General features: G+C 32.3%; 1 protein-coding gene across 1 annotated transcript in view; it reads left to right on the forward strand.

Moving 5' to 3' along the window:
- Positions 1–21790, forward strand: part of LOC142334054 (uncharacterized) — an 89166-nt gene that overhangs the window by 32587 nt on the left and 34789 nt on the right. Inside the window, exons 9-10 of the mRNA XM_075381721.1 lie at positions 2694–2981; positions 7370–8087. Of these exons, the coding sequence (XP_075237836.1) occupies positions 2694–2981; positions 7370–8087 (1006 nt within the window). The remainder of the gene's footprint in view (positions 1–2693; positions 2982–7369; positions 8088–21790) is intronic.

A 21790-nucleotide genomic window follows, 5' to 3' on the forward strand; every position in this document is an offset into this window, starting at 1 on the left:
GGCAGACTGGAATAAAATGTTGCTATCATTTACAGGAACCAAACAACAACAGTAATAATTGAAGAACATAAGAAAGAAGCCGTAATAAGAAAGGAAGTCCGACAAGGGTGTTCCCTCAGCGTTACATTTTAATCTTTACATAGAACTAGCAGTTAATGATGTTAAAGAACTATTTAGATTCGGAGTAACAGTACAAGGTGAAAAGATAAAGATGCTACGATTTGCTGATGATATAGTAATTCTAGCTGAGAATACAAAGGATTTAGAAGAAACAATGAATAGCATGGATGAAATCCTACGCAAGAAGTATCCCATAGAAAATAAACAAGAACTAAACGAAAGTAATGTAATGTAGTAGAAATAACAAAAATGGACCACTGAATGTGAAAATAGGAAGAGAAAAGATTATGGTGGTAGATAGATTTTGTTATTTGGGAAGTTGAATTACTAAAGATGGACGAAGCAGGAGCGATATAAAATGCCGAATAGCACAAGCTAAACTAGCCTTCAGTAAGAAATATAATTTGTTTACATCAAAAATTAATTTAAATGTCAGGAAAAAATTTTTGAAAGTCTATGTTTGGAGTGTCGCTTTATATGGAAGTAAAACTTGGACGATAAGATTATCTGAGAAGCAAAGATTTCAAGCTTTTGAAATGCGGTGCTATAGGAAAATGTTAGAAATCCGATGGGTGGATAAAGTGACAAAGGAAGAGGTATTGCGGCAAATAGATGAAGAAAGAAGCATTTGGAAAAATATAGTTAAAAGAAGAGACAGACTTATAAGCCACATATTAAGACATCGCTTAAATATTATAAGGAATAGTCGCTTTAATATTCGAAGGACAAGTAGAAGGAAAAAATTGTGTAGGCAGGCCACGTTTGGAATATGTAAAACAAATTGTTAGGGATGTAGGATGTAGGGGTATACCGAAATGAAACGACTAGCAGTAGATAGAGAATCTTGGAGAGCTGCATCAAACCAGTCAAATGACCCAGACCCCAGACAAATTTATTAATACTCGATTACTCTGATAACACATATAATACTAATAGTTTAGAAAAATACTACATATCTATATATATATAAAAATGAATGTTTGTCTGTCTTTATGTCTCTGATGCCTTCCTTAACCTTTCATTTGTTAGTGATGATACTTTTGGAAACGGTTTGACGCATGACAGGGAAGTTTTCTGAATTAGTTTGGACTCGCTAGGTGGCGCTGGCGTCGAGAAATTTAGAAAAATTATATTTATGGACCGATTTCGTTCATATTCAGTATATGATTATCGGTTACGTGAAAAGAAATCTTTTTGCAAAAACTATACCCGCTAGGAGGAGCCGGTGTCCAGATATTTACTTAACTAGTAAAAAAATATAAAATCAGACTTTTTTATTTTATATATATAAATATATATATAAAATAAAAATATATGTATTTTATATATATGTATATATATACATATATATAAAAGGCATGTTCGTATGTGTGTCCGCTATAGACCAAAAAATTTACGCGCGGGCAAAAGGGTAAACGGGGAAAAGGTGGAAAGAGGAAAGCGGAAAACGGGAAAGGGTAAACAGGAAACTGTTGGAGCGGTGAGGGAAAAGGGAGAAGTTGGACAGGGAAAAGGAGAAGGGGAATAAGTGAAAGGTAAAATTTGTGAAGTTCAGTTTTTTAATTTTTTATAAAATTTTCAATTGTGTTCACTAAACTCTTTCACTCTCTCTTTCTCACTCCCTCTATCTCTCTCTCTCTCTCTCTATATATATATATATATATATATATATATATATACATATATATAGCAATATCGAAGCATTGCCGGGTCTGCTAGTATTTAAATAATAATAAATTTATAAACCAACAGACTAAATTTTATAATGAGGTTTTATACAAGCAGTTATTAAATAGTTATAATAAATTACGTTGTCTAAACTGACCCACCTCCCCTTTTAACACAACAGTTGACACCACCAAATTGACAGGACGTTACGTTTATATAATTTTAAATTATCTGACAACCAACTTTTATGTTTTTTGCAAATATCAAGATTTTCTTACAATATATATATATATATATATATATATATATATATGAAATTTTAATTACTATTATAAATAGGACGAAGATTAGAGTTCCTGAAGATTGAATATAACTCCGAAAGCTCTTGAACCCGACTTCAATTGTTGGTTAACGGTTTTTTCTATATTAAATATTATAATTATATACTTATACTAACGGGCCATGCTTAACAAAATTATTATCAATTTTGAATTACATCGATACCATATTGTAAAACCTAATGATCAGAGTAGCTATCTGTTAACCGTTGCCATGAATCTAACAACGTCATCATACAATAATGGATATATTTATCCAATCCAATGTCATCCATAAAAAAAAAAAAAATAATTAAAAAAACCTAGGTTAGAATAGATAACATCAAAACTCGACCCACCACTATAGTTGTTTCCTGATTTAAGATTATTAAACTAGGACTAGGTAAAACAAGGTTCCTTTTAAGGGTTGGTCACTTGCTTTCTTCATTCTATTCAAAATTCTTGTAGAATGATATTTTCTATCAGTAGTTTTCATTAGAATTCTAGTAATTGTAGTATTTTTTCTTGTAAGGGAATAATGCATCTTTTATAGTTTAAAGGTAATTAATAATCTTTTGTTTTAAACAGGTTAATTATAATAAAAATGATATCATCACGAAGTTTTAAACAGTGGAAACGTTATTTTAATAGGGACGTAACAAAACGTTTTGATTCAAAACTTGCAATCCCTAAAATGATGTTTCAACCACATACAATTATATATTATGACTTTTATATAGAATGGGTTGAATCAACCGTACGCAAATTCAAAATTGAAAACGAAGATAAAAATAATTTTGAAAACATGTGGACTAATTATATATTTGGTTGCTCTCACAAAGTAATCCAAGTTCTTGTGAAATTATTTGTTTCTCTGTAAGTATTACATATGTTATAATTTCATTAAATGTTTGGACAATAACTAGGCAATGAAATACTTAGAGAATTTTACGTAGAAATTTGTTGCCAAAAATATAAATACAAAAATAAATAGTCGGCTTTTATTAATATTAATATTTATTAGTACAAAAAAAGAAATTAAGAAATAGTAAGATATTCGACAATATCATCATATATATTTCTTAAAATATTTCTAATATTAGTCCTTAATTTAAATTTCCTATGCAATGCCGTATAAAATACTAAGTCCAAAAGAACATTTTGTACCATTAATCGAAAGTTGCAGCAAACAGAAACTGGTGTGTCCCTCTGTGACATAAACAAGAGAGCTCCTCATAATGGCGAAGGTAATACAAAACCTATGTGTCAAAGTTACACATCGAACTGGGAGGAAACGGAGTTTAGTGAATCCTATAGTAGAGATTCTCGTAAAGTGATGTCACAAATTGATCAGTAATAATGTTACTGTTACTTTTAATGACATCTCAGACATAGAAGTAGAGGATGAAGTTACAGGATCGGAAGCGTAGAGTACTAAAACACATTTTAAATATTCACTTAACTCTAACAAAACAATTCGAGCATTTTCCTTTGGAAGAAATTTGAAAAAAAAACTTTAAAGAGTAATTTAAATTGTCCGCATTAATAATATTTGGAATCACTGACGGGCTAAAACTCTATCAGTTATTAGAAATGGTCGTAACCAAATTGGACTATAGCGTAGTATTATTAATACCAAAAAACTAAGAGTTTTCTCAAAAAACGTAAACGTTTACTAGAAGATTATTTAATGGTTCCGAAAACGCACTCTCATCCGCCATATCTTCACCGGCAAGGGAGAGACAATGCTAAACGGAACGCCCTTTTCTTGATTCTGGATATTATGACGTAACGTTTAGAAATCGATCCAAAAAAAAGTTATAAGGGATGAGAGCGAGAGTAAGTGAAACAGTATTTGCAGCATCATTAACGATTCCCATCTTGATTCAACAGAAAATGATTGTTTTAAAACAATTGCATGAGGCCGTATTGCTGTGTAAAATGCGGACAGGCACAGAACCTCATAGGCCAAACAAGAAAGGTTGTCGCTAAGTTCTGCCGATGATTACGACTTTTAGTATCACAACGTAAAACATAAATGGATTTATGAACCGGCGTAATACTTCTGACAGAATTACTATATATTTTTCTCATACCAAAAATGCATTTCACCTACCGGAACTACTTGAAAATCCGAGGTTTCTTTCCTTACGTGACAAAAACACTAATGGTGCGGACACACGGAGATTCTGCAATTCTGACTAAAAAAGGAATAAAGCATATTGACCTACTTCCAATTAAAACCGACCGCATTGAAACAACTTGGGTTGAAATACTGGACTGGCTTGAAACTCTGAAGATCTCAGCGATCTACTTTCCTACACGTCACGCAAAAACATACGACATGCAGTCGAAATGCTTGAGTCTCTGGGTTTCCGCTTTATCGCTAGAGAGTGAATGGAATGTAACGAATACACTCTGGGGTTCTAGAGTAATATTTCATCGAAGAGCATTAAAGTAATGTGTAACGAAGCCGCGGCGCGATACTATTTGGGTGTAGAAATTACTTATTGGGGCATGGACGTAACTACGTCTCCTGATCAATTGGACTTTTGCAATAAACCAAACCTGTTTATACTAATATGATGTTTAACCTAGATTCCAAATCCGTTCACTCTCCAGTTACAAAGACAATGAGAAAAATTGTGGTAACGAAGTCCTCCTCGATTATTCAGAACAATAAGATTGACTGAAAATTCTACGGAGCTAGTTCTAGGACAGGCTTCTCACATGTTTTATATAAATGTGAAATGTATCATTGAATATGCTACAAAGCGCTTGACTTCGATTATCCGAGATGCAGCTTGGCGCTCGATACCCGCTGAGGTAACTGAAAGGGAAGAAAACAATGGTTATCCTACAAGAGTTATGGATCTTATTGCGTATAAAAGGAGCATCTGGAGAAGATGCCAATGGTACGGAAGGAGGAAAAAACGGCTCACAATCAGCTGCCCGTAGGCTTAGGAGATAACTACGATCATTCAAGTACAATACCATTGGGAACTATGTTGACCGTTTTTCGTCCCTTTACGGGGACAAGTTTACTTTGAGAAGAATAGTTATTTGATTTCGCATATCAAGAAACACCTTAAGGACACAACTTTGACTATAATTTTAGCGATTGTGAACTAACTGCATGGATATTCTTCAAAGATGTTGTTGGTTTTAGTAGGCAACATGAAAGAAGAAAGGTATATTTTTTTTTTGTTTTGGTTAATAATTTGTTAGATAACTACAATCGTTTAGGATGTAGGATATCATTTAAGAATTTATTTTCTACACACCACTTAGACTTTGCTCCTAAAGATTTGGGCCCTGTCAGCGAAGAACAAGAACAGCATCTCATCAGAATATTCTGACCATAGAACACGGTAGCAAGGAAGATGAGATCCTGGAGTGATAGGTGGCTATTGTTGTTTCCAGAAACTGATGAAACATCGTGCAAGCAAAAATGTTTGACATGATATTTTAAAAATTAAATGTAAGGCAATTCCAATGTTTTAAACTTTTAAAAAAGTGTTAACAGAAAATCTTAATAATGTAATTAATTTTTTTTCTCTGAATAAATAAGTATTTAGTCAATTTAACTTAATTTTAAATGAATGCACGCAAATAACAACTTATTTTTAATACTGACCTAGCAATGAATTTGCATTTGATGGTAAATAAATCGTATGCATCTAAAAATTGCGAAATTCTATACAAATTCTGATAACACTTTTAAACTTTACACCCCAAAGTTATTTAAAATCTATAAGTACAATTCCACATACACGAAAGAAGAGGATGGTTCAGAAGTTGTAAAGAAACAAAGTTGAAGTTGTATTCAAATGAAACATTTTAATACACCAATGTAAATTAGGTATGAGGGCCCACCTTTGTGGCATAACACAACAATGGCCACCATTTTCAAACGCCGTCCATTTCTTTAAATGGGAATGGGGTCATGTGACGTATCAAATCAGATTTTAATTTTACCAGGAATTAATTTCTGAAATCAAATTTCACATAACCGTTTTAGTATAGGAGTTATTCGTATCGAAATTTTTGAAAATATAATTTTTTTCTTTGATAAAGGAAGACCGAATTGAGGTGATCCTGATATTTGATGAACGAAGCAGTCGCTATTGCAATAGATTTCAATAGGCGCAAGAAAGAGAGACCACCAATTTCCTATAATAATTTTTCATGTCTCATATCCAAATTCAATGAAACTGAAAATGTTTCCGACAGGATACGTAATGGTCGTCCTAAATCTTCCACTGATGAGACAACCTCGACGATGTTCTTGGCTGCTTTTACGAGGAGCCCAAATCGCAGCATTCGACGTCTTCCAATTAAAACTAGTGTTAGTCTTTCCTCCATACTGTATATTTCATAGCAACAAATGGTACCCATTTATGATTCAAATGCTGCAAAAACTTTCTGAGGATGACTCAGATAGGTGTGTCGCGTTCTGTACATGGGCATTACGTCAATATCAGAAAAACCCTACATCTCCATAGAGTATTCTATTCAGTGACGAGGCAATGTTTTGTTAGAGCAACCTGAACCTGTAGATTTACCGAAATTGGTGTGATGAAAATCCTCACCGGATTGAAACGTCCAATGTTCTTGGAGATGTTTAAATTATGGTGTTGTATGGGATATGGGATATCCGTGTGGTTGGATCAATCTTCATCGATGGAACCCTTAATTCCGAGCGGTACTTGGACATGCTGAAAGACACTACGTTTCCTTCCCTTTTAAATTAAGATGAAATATTCCCTTCGTTTTTTCAACAAGATGGTGCTTCGCCACCCTTAGGGCTAAATGTTCGTCAATTGATCGACGTCCAGTTGCTTGGCAATGGATTGGTTGGCGTGGCCTAGTGAAATGGCTACCAATATCATTCCTTCCCATTTAAATAAATGGACAACGATTCAAAATGGGAGGGATTAAATAAATGACAAAATGGACAGCGATTCAAAATGGGGATTTTAAAATAAAGTCCATTGATCCGTTTTGTCCAAAACGTGGGCCCTCATATCTAATTTACGTTAGTGTATCCAAATATTTCGTTTTCTTTACAACTGAAATAATAGGCTGTACTATGAATTTTGGCAACCCGGTACTTTGTATTTTTAATGTAAGTATACTAATATCAATATACAATTTATATTAAGGTTATGACATCCCAGTGTATAAGCGTAATTTAAAATTTACACGTAAAGGAAATTTTGTTGAATTTTTCAAAAAAATAATGGTATATTTTTCTTTTGCAGCTCACTCCCAGAAGCTATAGTTAAAGACGTGTATAATAAAATGTGCTTAGGAGATTTTTATTTAAAGTGGAATGATGATGTAAATCAAAGAAACCAACCCGAGTTTTACGAAACCACATACGAATCATACCATGCACTAGATAATTTCGTTAACTTTGCTGTAAATTTTAATACAATCCATTACATTATTATACTGATTTTACAAAACGGATATAACTCTATTAAAACAATACATGAAGAAAAATTCACACCAGATTTAAAAGATAATTTGGTTGATATGAATGAAATAAATACCGTCATATCTGACTGTACGGATGAAGAAGAATTTGAAGAAGACGAAGAATGTATTTTGTGGGGTATATCTAGTTTGGCTAAATTTCGTGAAACTTATAAGATTGGAAGAACAAAATTCAATGAAATTAGGGTTAAATATGAAAAGGATATAAAACTTGTATATCTCATCGGTAAGACAATCGAAATAGAAATTGAACATAACATTCAATTTATTTACGAGGATGTATTTCGTCGATTATTACATTTGTTAAGGAACAATTCATTCAGTTATAATGAAACCCTTCTCATCAGTTTAAGTTATAGTTTTCTTTCCATACAGAAGGACGCGTTTGATTTTTTACTATTATTACATTTGTATAAATACGACGAATTAACAACATGTATTGAACTAAAAAATAAATTCCAGAAATTGAATTATGAAGAGGTAATAATAGTATTATAATACGTAATCTACATATATATATATAAAAATGAATGTTTGTCTGTCTGTATGTCTCTTATCCCTTCCTAAATCGTTCATCCGATACCGATGAAACTTTGGGGAATGGTTGGACGCATGCCAGGGAAGGTTTCTGAATTATTTTGGATCCTCTAGGTGGCGCTGGCGTCGAGATGTTTCGAAAAATAGTATTTATTGTCCGATTTGCCTCATATTCAGAATACATGTTACTTATATCGAAAGAATTATCTCTACAAAAAATGAACCCGCTAGATGTCGCTGGGGTTGAGATATTTAGACAAATTATATTTATGGACCGATTTGGTTCATCTTCAGAATATGAATATTAGTTACGTGAAAAGAAATATTTTTGCAATAACTATACCCGCTAGATGGGGCCGGTGTCGAGATATTTAAGAAACAAACAAACAAATATACAAACAGACTTTTTTATTCTATATATATATATATATATATATAAAAGCCATATTCGTATGTGCCCTCTAAAAACCAGAAAAACTAATGGACCGATTTACGCGCGGGCAAAAGGGAAAAAGGTGGAAAGAGAAAAGGGGAAAACGGGAAAGGGTAAAAGGAAACAGGTAAAAGGAGAGGGTTGAGGTAAAAGGGCGAAAAGGAGAAGTCCTACAGAAATTATAAGCGGTAGTTATCAAATAATAATTTTCTAATAACCAAACCCAATATTTTGGTTATAATTTTTCTTTCGGTTTTTCTTAAAACTTCTCTTCTCTTCTAAAAATATTCTGAACTAGAATGAAATATTACATTAAACAAATCATGACCGCACCAAGCGGGATCCGATTCTCGAATGGTCACGATAGACCCGTTAGTCACCTTAGACTAAATGTATATGACCGCACTCGGCGGGATTCTCAACTGGAATAATCGAACGAGACTAATTCGCCGGCCAGCGCTAGTAGATATGCTAGAGTGCAGCAGCAACCGGCTCAACATGAAACGGAACAAGCTCCTTAATGTTTCCATAACATTTTTATAGAAATTTTTGTGTATTTATATCTTTAGATATATATTATTTTTCTCAAAATGGAATATTTTGATATACACTTTTGTAATATTTTCTAAAAAAGTTTATATCACATTTTAATATTTTTTTTTTTTTAACTTAGATCTACGATAACTAATTATTTTGCCAATGGTAGATTTCGTGAAAATTATTGGTTCTTCCAACTTATATATATTTATTAATATTATTGTAAGTTTTTTCATTCAAATAACTTTTTCACACTCCAGGGTAAAATAAGTGGAATTAGTACAATTCCTTGCTTAGATTTAGTTATATTTTTTAATGATTTCTATAAATTTAATTAATTTTATTGAATAAACAAATTCAATCAATTATTTTATTAATAAAGATATTGTTTTTGCATTTTTTATCAATGCCTTTTTATAAATAATTATAACAATTTATTTTGCATCGAAAAAAAATAGACGTACCATTTTCGTATGTCACCAAATATTATTTACGTTAAAAAACGTATAAAAAATGTTCATTTAATACCACAGACCCTTCACTTATATAAGGTATTAGCCGGTCTGGTCCCGCACGGTGTTTATTAAACTTATTATTCTGGTTGTAGTGTTGATAATTAATAACTAATGTCTGTTCAGTTAATTAAAACTATCAATCTGTTGTAACTTTTCACAGCAACAGTATGATTAGCAAAAGATTCGAAACTTTCAACGATCTTAATTACGCGACTTTACGAATAATCGGCTCGTTAAAAATATTAGTACAACTGTTTACCTCGTAACAAGAACAAGTAAAGAAATATTTTTAAATTTATTACGTTTGTTAGCGTTACCCGATAAAAATAATGAAAAGTTAACCGTACTTCGTTTTCGATTTTTTTTTATTAATTTTATCCTGTTTACGGAAGTAACCGCAGGAAGATGCCGCCAATCGCGTCTCACAACTAATCAAATGGTTGTGGCGGTTGAGCTGCCGTACTTTACACAACGTACATTCAACGCTATTTTATTTTCGATAATTGAAAGACGTTTTGTAAATCACAAAAAAATCTTATTGTATAAAATTAATTTTAAATACTTCAACTGTTGACCGAATTCGATTTGACCAACCGTTTAGCCAAAGTATTGTTAAATACCGGCAATGCACATATACTGGTTGTTACCGAAAATAATTGAAACGGCCACCATCTCAACAGAGTTGATAAATTTTGTAACGGGAATTATCCTATATTTTTCCAGATATAAAATTAAGGTTCATGAAAAGTTCAACTCAATCGTTTCAGTAGTTTTTGCGTGAAAGAATTACAATCATGGCCCAACTAGATTTATATATATATATATATATGCGAAACCTATTTAATATGATCTTGTAACTAAAAGAAAAATTTTGTTGCAGAAATTGAAATTAATGAAATATAAATTAAAACAGATAAAAATAACCTATGAAACAGTTCAAAAATATGAAAACACTAAAGTATAATTATATAAATTAATTTATCAAATGTTATACTAATAGCAAAATATATTTCTAAAAATGTAAATTTATCTGGTTAAATATATATTTTAATAAACTGATATTTATGATATATTTATTTATATTTAATTAGAAATAAAAATTGTAGAAAAAAATATATAATCAGAAAACAGAATTTGTGTTACATCTAAATTTTGGAATAAAAATTTATTTTTCATACGATTTACTTTTCAAAATAGATGAACTTTTGAAAACGCTGGAGAATACGGGAAAAACATGCTCTGGTTGGGTCAAAATATATTACCTCATGATTAGAAACGAAGCATTGCTGCAAAAAAATAGATTGCTAGAATTATATAATCTGATGGGAGATAAGGCGAATTGAAAAGTACTCTAGTCAGCTAAAGAAAAACATATATTGGACCAATTCAAAACAAAAAAAAAAACTAAAAATCTAACCGATCCCAATATTTACCGTCCTGTTTCCTATTCAAAAAAATCATAACCATCTAGAAATCATATATGTCAGTAAAAATACAGTTATGTGTATTGTAAATTGCAACCCGCGTTAAACGAAGATGCAAAGAATAAAGGATACAAATATTGAGACAGAAAAAACTTGGCGTGTGATTTCTGTAAAAAGACAATTCCTCATTGAAGACCTATTTTGATCATCGATGATCGTCCTATTCAATATAAAGAAAATCCACGAATTTTAGTGTTTTATATTCGTTAAAAACTTACGTGGAAACTACACATGGAGGGTTTGAGTGTTAGATACAAGAAATTCATAAAAATTATTAAATTGTTTAACGAAAATCAATTGGCACTCAGAAAAAGAGATATTAATGCTATATAAACCATTCATCAGATAGAAGAAATTCGTATATAATAAAGTTAGACGTAATACGTAATAAAGAAATCGGTTATTGTACAAGCGCTTTCCGTACTACCCGTGAGTAGTTTAACTTCTGAATCCGGAATAACGTTACAGAAGAGTAATTATGTTATTACTAAGAAATTCAACTAATACGTGAGCATTTTCTTGTCATAAAACTATTTTGTGTGTATGTTTTTTTTTGTTTTATTAAAATGTAAGAGAATTTCACCCTCTTGTGTCGTTCGTTCGTCCTGGTCATTAATTTTTTTTAATCAATGTATGGAGGACTAGCCATATTAGTAATCGTTTCCCATAAAATTCGGGAAAATAAATAAATAAAATAATCGTAATAATAATATAGCAGTAATACAATGAACTTTACACATCCAAGTTACAATAAAAACCAAGGACTAAATGAACGAATTTCATTATAATAAATCAGAATGGAGTAGAGTGAAAATAATAAATGAAATAGACACAACAAGCTGAGTTGTAATACAAATGAAGAAAAGGGAATAATTTTGCAATATTTTTATCTACGTAATAAGAACTGTATAATCTATATATATAAAAATGTTAAGTTCGTTTGTGTACTCTTCAAAAACTCAAAATGTTCTGCACCGATTGAGCTCAAATTTTGGCACGATATATAATCTGCATCAAAGATTGTTTTTATTTATTTTTCGCATCAGCCACATACCCGCGACCGCGAGAAAACAGTTTTTTTAACGGTCAGTTGTGTACCAGTGACCGCGCCATCGGCCGGAAGCGAGGGGAACACTCGCCATACTAGCAAACGACAACCGCAGTCACATGTGAAACAATACCTGTTCACAATTACCTTGTTTATTAAAAAAAAAAAAAAAAAAAAAAAAAAAAAAAAAAAAACGTATCCGCTTGCATCTGATTCAGATTATTATACAATCTGAATTAAATATTCACTTTAATCGAGGTACTTTTGTGTGATCATGTCGTGATTGAGCTGTGCCTTTCACCAAGCTCTGAATTTATTAGAAAACAACCAACAGCGGGATATGTGTATTAATGACGCGTGCAACACTGCACATCCAAACCAAATTCGCGCATTATTCGCAATGATATTGACCGCTTGCTTCCCTTCATCTCCCACAGAGTTATGGGAAAGAAATCGATCGCATATGGCTGAGGATATTTTTCGTAGAGTACGCCTAAAATATACCAATATGACCGTGGAATTTACAACGAAGCATTGATAAATATGGAAGACAAGTGCTTAGCTATTGCGAATAAAGTTCTTAGACGATTGGGAATGCCAGCAACCACCCGAGCTGCGATTGCTTCGTTTGATGTGGATTTACGCCGTGTACAGAGTTACAACATCGGTGATCTTCAGTCATATGTCCGATCAAACATTCCCAAATTAACGCGTGAACAGAAAGGCATTTATGATCGCATAATGAAAATCATAAATGACGGTGTTGGGGGGGACCTTCTTCTTGGATGCGCCAGGAGGAACTGGGAAAACATTCCTCATTAGATTGATTCTAGCAACGGTTCGATCAAAAAATGACAATTATCCACTTGCGGAATATTAATCGGCCAAAACTCTGCAACGGCACGCGACTTGCAGTTAAGAAATTGATGAATAACGTAGTGGAAGCAACGATTTTAATGGGACCTTTCAAAGGTGAAGATGTCCTCATTCCTCGAATACTCATAATCCCGATCGATACGCCATTTTAATTTAAAAGATTGCATTTCCCAATTCGATTGGCACTTGCAATCACAATCGATAAAGCTCAAGGTCAATCTTTAGAATTGTGTGGTTTAGATTTAGAGGCGGATTGCTTCTCACATGGGCAACTGTATGTTGCGTGTTCCCGAGTCGGCAAACCAGATAGTCTTTATATCTACGCAGGCAGTGGAAAAACATAAAATATTGCATATCCACAAGTATTGCAAAATTAAAATTCTATGAAACGTATGCTTTGTTTTGTTTCTCATTTCTCATCCATGCAACCACAATATGCCACAGCGAAGCGTGGCGGGTAGAGCTAGTTAATTAATATAATTTTTGTCAGACTGATAATGGAAAAGATATTATACAAATATCAAAATATACGAATATCGTGATTTTCTTAGCATAACCTATATATTTATATGTCATATCAGAAGAAACAAAAAATGACTAAATTTAGTGAACAATAATATAATATACTTATTACCAACCATAAGGTTTATGGTATGTTTTTTTTTTATAAGAGGTGCTAGTTAAAAACAGCAAACAAATATTAATTCGTGTAATATATCGCAAAAAAAATTACGTTGCCTTATCACAACTTGAGTTGTACATGAGTTATCTTACCGTGCTGATCTAGTGGCTAAGTCGTCATCGAAAATAAGCTAATTTCGATGTCAAGAGTTCGTACATTTAAATCCTAGTGAAGGAAGTTACTTTTAAACGGTTGAATACTAGATCGTGGACACCGGTTTTCTTCGGTAGTTTGGTGTTAATTAACTACATATGTCAGGAATGGTTGACCTATTTCTTTCATTTATTTGTTTAGCCTCCGGGAATTACCGTTCAGGTATTATTTAAGAGGATGATATGTATCAGTGTAAATGAAGATTAGTCTTGTGTAAAATCTCAGGTCTACCATTTCTGAGATGAGTGGTTAATTGAAACCCAACTACCAAAGAATAGGGCTGGAATTGCTCAATGTACACCAGACGACCTGATTGATTTCATGTGAAGATCAATGGAGGAGAGTAGATATACACGCTAAGGAGTGCTAAAAAATAAAGAATAAGACGAACGGTGGCGCCTGAGCTATTAGCGTAGGGTAGGGAAGACAGCCCAGAGGCGAGGGCAGGCATGCCTAGGTGTGACAGTATCAATGAAACTCTGGGGACTTCATGGGATTAAGCAGGCTGAACACAAATAGAAAAGAGCTGGCGCCGTGTTCGGCATAATTACCCGGCCACGAGTCAAAAAAGGCACCCAAAATATTCCTCAAAAGAGCTGACCGGTAAGCCGACCTACGATACCGCATATGCATCCGGTAACTGGGAAGGCTGATTAGAGTATCCAGACACTCCTTTGGAATTATAACTTCCTGTTTGGTCCATACTGGAGGAATAGAATAGAAAAAAAACTACCATAGAACACCGGTATCCCCGACCTAGTATTCAAATCCGTTTAACATAAATGACTTTACTAGGACTTGAATGCTGGAACTCTCGACTTCCTAAATCAGCTGATTTGGAAATCAAGAGTTCCACCGTTCCAGGTCGTGAATACCGGTGTTCTTCGGTGGTTGGGTTATTAACCACACATCTCAGGAATTGTCGAACTGTGACTGTACAAGACTACATTTCATTTACACTCATACATATCATCATCATTCATCCTTTGAATTATTATCTGAAAGGTAATTACCGGAGTCTAAACAGGAAAAAGAAAGTACATAAAAGTTATTCATTAAAAAGCCGTACAAATATTAAATTATCAAGCAATGTCGATCTCCATGGCGGTGTGTCTTAATTTTTCATCCGGTGGTTCCAAGTTTGGAGGTCCAGTTAGTTAAGGTGTTAATTAATAAATTTAAATGAAAGTGATGGACGAATTTAAATATTTCCTTTTTAGATAGATTTTATAAGAAAGCTACCTATTGTAATGGGTACCATGGTTGGACTTTCGGAAAATTTCGACATATCTTCGACTTTCGCATCCCCCAGACCCCAAAATTTTCCGTCAATTCAAAAGTTTATGTATATATATATATTTTACTTTCTTGTAGACACGAAAAATGATGTAATTTTGTGCCAGTCGCTTTCAAATTGATACATAAAATATAACGACTAAAAATCCTGGGGTTTTTAATAGGGAAAATCAAACCATGGGAGTGAAAATGGAGGAGCATTTCGAAAAAAAATCGCTATAAATTTCTTATTAAGTAAAATATCGAATTCGTTTAAAGTTCCTGATCTTCTTTTATAAGGGCCTAAAACTTATATAACTAATTTTTTTTTATATTGGCCCAGGGAGTAGAAAAAAATAGTGTTTCGAAGACAAAAAAAAAACACACCTCCCTTAAAAGGCACAAAATCGAATCGGTTTAAAATAGTTGTTAGTCGTTAAACATTAGCTGAAAATTTCGTCAGTAATAACTTTTCATATGGCCAACCCTTACAGCAAGGGTGACGAAAATATCGCAGTAATTGTAAGAAGATGGAGCTTGTCGTATGCTAAATATGTAAAACGTTTTTCACATGCAACAATTCTCTTATTGAGGAAATTTGAATTTTTTCTTAGGTTTAACGTGGAAAAATTTTTTATCTCCTACTTAGCATGTGATAAAACAATGAAGCTAAGAATGGTAAGTAGTCAACTTGGAATTTATACTGATCTCAGGAGAAATGAAAAACTAATTATTATTTTATTAAAAACAATTCTAAGATAGTTAGTGTTGGGCAATAGTGAGTTATCGCTATTCTGCTCGTTTAAGAAACTTTATGTGGCTGCAATCTAGCAGACTGAAATAGGAAGTTGTTGGTTCTAAGATGTAATTATACCAAACATAGATTAAGGAATAAACCAGTTTTAAATTTTGAAACGATGAATGTGATACTCGTTATGCCTTTGTAAGTTATTTTTAAAATATAAGGAAATTATATATCGATATGTATTATAACAAAGATGGACCAATGAATGTGAAAATAGGAGGAGTAAAGATTATGGAGGTAGAAGAATTTTGTTATTTAGGAAGTAGAATTACTAAAGATGGACGAAGCAGGAGCGATATAAAATGCCGAATAGCACAAGCGAAACGAGCCTTCAGTCAGAAATATAATTTGTTTACATCAAAAATTAATTTAAATGTCAGGAAAAAAGTTTTGAAAGTATATGTTTGGAGTGTCGCTTTATATGGAAGTGAAACTTGGACGATTGGAGTATCTGAGAAGAAAAGATTAGAAGCTTTTGAAATATAGGAGAATGTTAAAAATCAGATGGGTGGATAAAGTGACAAATGAAGAGGTATTGCGGCAAATAGATGAAGAAAGAAGCATTTGGAAAAATATAGTTAACAGAAGAGACAGACTTATAGGCCACATACTAAGGCATCCTGGAATAGTCGCTTTAATATTGGAAGGACAGGTAGAAGGAAAAAATTGTGTAGGCAGGCCACGTTTGGAATATGTAAAACAAATTGTTAGGGATGTAGGATGTAGGGGGTATACTGAAATGAAACGACTAGCACTAGATAGGGAATCTTGGAGAGCTGCATCAAACCAGTCAAATGACTGAAGACAAAAAAAAATGTATTATATATCCGTTACCCACTAATAATATAGGTGGGTGTGGTCTGTACGTGGAAACAGACAAATTTCCTTTTAAACGGATTGTATTTTCGCATGTTTGACAGCTTATTCTGAGCAATGAATTTTTACGGTATTTCACAGAAGAACAGAAGAATGTTTCCTATATTCGGAAATAATTTATTAGTCATGGGGGGAACATAATTTCTGAATATTGGTGAAGTTACAACTATATACCCAATTTAGAAAGTATAATTTTACACGTTAAACTGTTAAACACCCAGTTATAAACAAAAAAGATAAAATCGATAAGGACTAGTTCAATTAAATTTTCTATAACATTTCCTTGATAGCCTCCACTACAGTAAATTTATGAAATACTTTTTTTTTATTATTAAAATATCACTTTAGGAAACATGTTTAGAAATAAGACAGAAAAATGCAACTATTTGATATGTAGACATACATAACTTTAAACGTCAATTAAAAAGCACAATAATTTAACCTCATTGTTTTCATATATTAATATTTATGTCTTCAAATCTGTTAGAAATCAATTATTGTAGATAGAAAACATTTATGTTTAAATATAATAAAAACACTAACATTAATGTCGGAAAAAACTGAGAGGTTCGATTCCTTCATCGAAGGCTTAGTGTTCGATTTCTGATTAGTACAACGAAAATTTGTAACGAGGTAAGTCCATTGTCAACTTGAGCATACCTTAGTTGCCCGAACAAAGATTTATACAGTATATAATATGAAGAATGAAACATAAGGAATTAAATGTATATACGTTTAGATATAAATTCAAAATGATATTAAGCCATCAACTAGCATGTCAAAAAATTGTTCATTGTTTGATAGAAGTATCAGTTAAATTTATTATTTTTTTGTAATACAAAATAATTAATTATCAAACAATCATAATCAATACTAGTAAACTGTCTTTCTTCTTAAACAATTAAACACCGCAATAATTGATTAATTTTTCTGATATTTTAATTTGGAAAGGACGGAATTATTCTACAGACCTCACTTCTCTCATAAAGAATATTGTATTCCATAAACCTAAATAACAAAAACCAACAAACCATTCCTGCACATCCAATACGTACTAATACAGCCTCTACTTAAATAAAAATACTCATACTTAAAATGGTTAACCTAAAAGTTTCACTTTAAGGTCTTCTGTTCAACGAAGATATATTAGTACATTGACTGGATGGAGTAGTATTATAAAAAAACATTGCATAAAATTCACTTCCGAGTATATCTTCAGCAGATAAACCAGTCCACATTTATCAGTGTTAAGTACTAAAAGTATTTTGCTTTTTATAATATATTATATTATTTTATTATAAATGTATTAAGATATTTTATAAAATTTGTTTATGTAACAATTTTTTTATTGACTTGATGAATTTCAATAAAGAATATGAAGTGTAATTTTTATATGATATGAAAAATGCTATACCTGACTCGGATTCGTACTCCGGACTTCCGAATGAAAGGCTGTGAAGCTACCATTCGCGTCATTATTTACCGGCACTATTAAAATGAAAGTAATTTTTTTTGTAATTTTTTTTTTTCACCGTTAAATTGATGAGCTTTTTATTTCTAGACAAGCTAATAGAAAACTAGAAATATTATGGGTATGAAATAATTTTACACGCGTGCGCGCATACACTCACACACACAGTGACACAAAGAAAGAGAAGAATACATTTGCGCAATATTTCTAAAAATAAATTTTACATGCTCTTGCATCAAGGTCAAAATTAGTTTACGCAGAGCTGTTGTAATAAAAAAATAAATATTTATATATTACTTTCTATTTTTAAATATTATTGAAAGTTTTTAAATTATTATAATAGGTTAAATTACTGAGAACGTGTTTAAAAATAGATCTGAGTATATTTGGTTGATATAATGAATAAAAAAATAATTTTACTTATAATGTTTTTTTTTTTCTTCAGTCATTTGACTGGTTTGATGCAGCTCTCCAAGATTCCCTATCTAGCGCTAGTCGTTTCATTTCAGTATACCTTCTACATCCTACATCCCTAACAATTTGTTTTACTTTCCTCATTTTTTTGTTTTTTCTTATTACAATGATTCTATCGCTATGCTTCTTGAAATACTCCACTCTCCTCCCTATCTTCTTGTTCATCACGAAACCTACTCCTGCCTGCCCATTATTTGAAACTGAATTAATTACTCTAAAGTCACCTGACCAAAAGTCGCCTTCCTCTTCCCACCGAACCTCACTAATTCCTACTATATCCACATTCACCCTATCCATTTCCCTTTTTAAATTTTCTAGCCTACCAACCTTATTTAAGCTTCTAACATACCACGCTCCGACTCGTAGAATGTTATTTTTTAGTTTTCTGGTGACCCCCTCCTTAGTAGTCCCCACCCGGAGATCCGAACGGGGGACTATTTTACCTCCGGAATATTTTACCAAGGAAGGCGCCTCCATTATTGTATATGTGAAAATGCAGAGAGCCACATTTTCTTGGAAAAAAAAAACAGCTGTAGTTTTCCATTGCTTTCAGCTGCGCAGTACTCAGAGGACTGAGTGATGTTGATATGGGCGTTTAAGTCATTGTGACTCACGCCCCTAACAACTACTGAAAGAGCTGCTGCCCTCTTCCAGGAATCATTCCTTAGTCTGGCTCTCAACAGATACCTCTCCGATATGGTTGCACCTTCGGTCCAGCTACTCTGTATCCCTGAGCACTCAAGCCCCCTCACCAACGGCAAGGTCTCATGATTCATAGAGGAGGAAATAATGTTTGAAAATATGATAATAATATTACTGAATATTGCCAAAATTATCAAAAACTATTACATTTTTACCATTTCTCATGTAAAATTATGAATAAATAATATTATTTTCACCTTAGCAATTTTGTTATACATTGTTTACCTTATCATAACAACAAAATATATTGGTGATATTATATTATGAAAACTGCTTCATATTTCACATAATTTTATTTAATTAATTATACTGCATTGATTTAAGAGAAATGTATACTAGGAAATTAGTTAACAGTATTCTAAGAGTGGCAAATTTAATACAAATCAACGGTTTTGAAATACGTCCAATGTGGCGGAGGACGTTTTTAACAATTTAATAAATTGTTTATGTTTGTTATTTTTCTAAATATTTCATTTTTTTATTTTATAATATTGGAAATCTTTTTTTTTAACATCTTGTTAACATCTGTCAACATCAAGTCCAATTTAATTTGCGACATAAAAATTAGTCTAGATAAATTTTACTTAAATTGGTAGAAATCAGGCGAACTCTTTCACCAGCCTACACTCGCTAAGAAAGGGTTGAAATGAAAATTTATAATATTTTTCGTGAATCCCCCCGTATATTTATGATTTACATTATTAAAATCTGTATTATATAATATTTATTTATTTTTGTTTGGCGGCGAAAAACGCCTGAGCGTTATCATAGCCCGGAATTTTTATTAGTAAAAGGGTAAAATAACTCCAAAATAATAAAACTTATAAGGTGTAAAAATTAATATTAATCATATAATAAAAATTTATTAAAACAAAAGTCAAAAAGGTGAAATAAAACTCAAAACTAATATCGTAGACAAATTCTTTTAATTACAAAAGTTAAAACAATAGAATAAAGAAACTATATAAAACTTATCTAATTCCGATAGGTTGTGGAAAAGGCTCCGTTCTCGGATAATAAAATTAAAGACATATAATCAAAAAAATCAAAATTGAAAGTAAAGGTAAAAATTATCAAAAACTATTCTAGCATAAAAATATAAATGATAATATTAAATTATTTGCAGTAACCTTGTACTATGCAAAAACAGAAACATCCGGTCCAAGGTAGATTAAACTTACGACGCAACGCCGCATAACATACGCAGTCCACGAGAATGTGGTGCACAGTCATGCGGCAGTTGCATCGTGTGAATAGGGGGGCGATTCCTCCCGACATTAGGTACTTGTGTGTGATCCTCGTATGTCCGTAACCGGCAGAGGACCACTTCCTCACGACGAGAAGCCCCATTGCAACACTGTATCTTTAATCCGTCGGAGTTTATTATCGACGGTAGTCGCCCAGTCACTTTGCCACCTTGTTCTCAGTGATTATTTTACACGATTAATAAAATAAAGGGTAGTAACTCGAGTGGTGAAAGGAGGTTGAATACAGGCTTCTTTGGCAGCATAATCTGCTTTTTCGTTACCTGGAATCCCTACGTGGCTAGGGATTTCCTTGGGATTCATTATAAATATTATATAATATAATTGAACTTGTTAATGTGCGTAATATATTTCTATTAGATTACGTACGAAGTAAAAACCTGGGGTCTCAAGTATAGATGAAGCAATAAATATAGTTGGGCCACTAAATGATAATTCAAAATATGACAATAAATGACATTTCCTTTGTTTTTCAATGGTATTATCTCAGATAACGAATAAATATGTCTAAAACAGAAAGGTAAACATTTAAAAGCTAGTAAAATGCAACACACTTAAAAAAAAGAAATCGAAATTAACATTTTCAGTCTCCATTAGCTTATGGAATTAATACTATGCATTCTACACACTTATTCTTATCAAGGAAAATTTTATAGTAATATTGAAATTAAATTTTTCACAATTTAGATTCGGAGTAACAGTACAAGGTGAAAAGATAAAGATGCTACGATTTGCTGATGATATAGTAATTCTAGCCGAGAGTAAATAGGATTTAGAAGAAACAATGAACGGCATAGATGAAGTCCTACGCAAGAACTATCGCATGAAAATAAACAAGAACAAAACAAAAGTAATGAAATGTAGTAGAAATAACAAAGATGGACCGCTGAATGTGAAAATAGGAGGAGAAAAGATTATGGAGGTAGAAGAATTTTGTTATTTGGGAAGTAAAATTACTAAAGATGGACGAAGCAGGAGCGATATAAAATGCCGAATAGCACAAGCAAAACGAGCCTTCAGTAAGAAATATAATTTGTTTACATCAAAAAT

The sequence above is a fragment of the Lycorma delicatula genome, chromosome 13 (genome assembly GCF_047948215.1).
Source record: "Lycorma delicatula isolate Av1 chromosome 13, ASM4794821v1, whole genome shotgun sequence".
NCBI classification, from domain to species: Eukaryota; Metazoa; Arthropoda; class Insecta; order Hemiptera; family Fulgoridae; genus Lycorma; species Lycorma delicatula.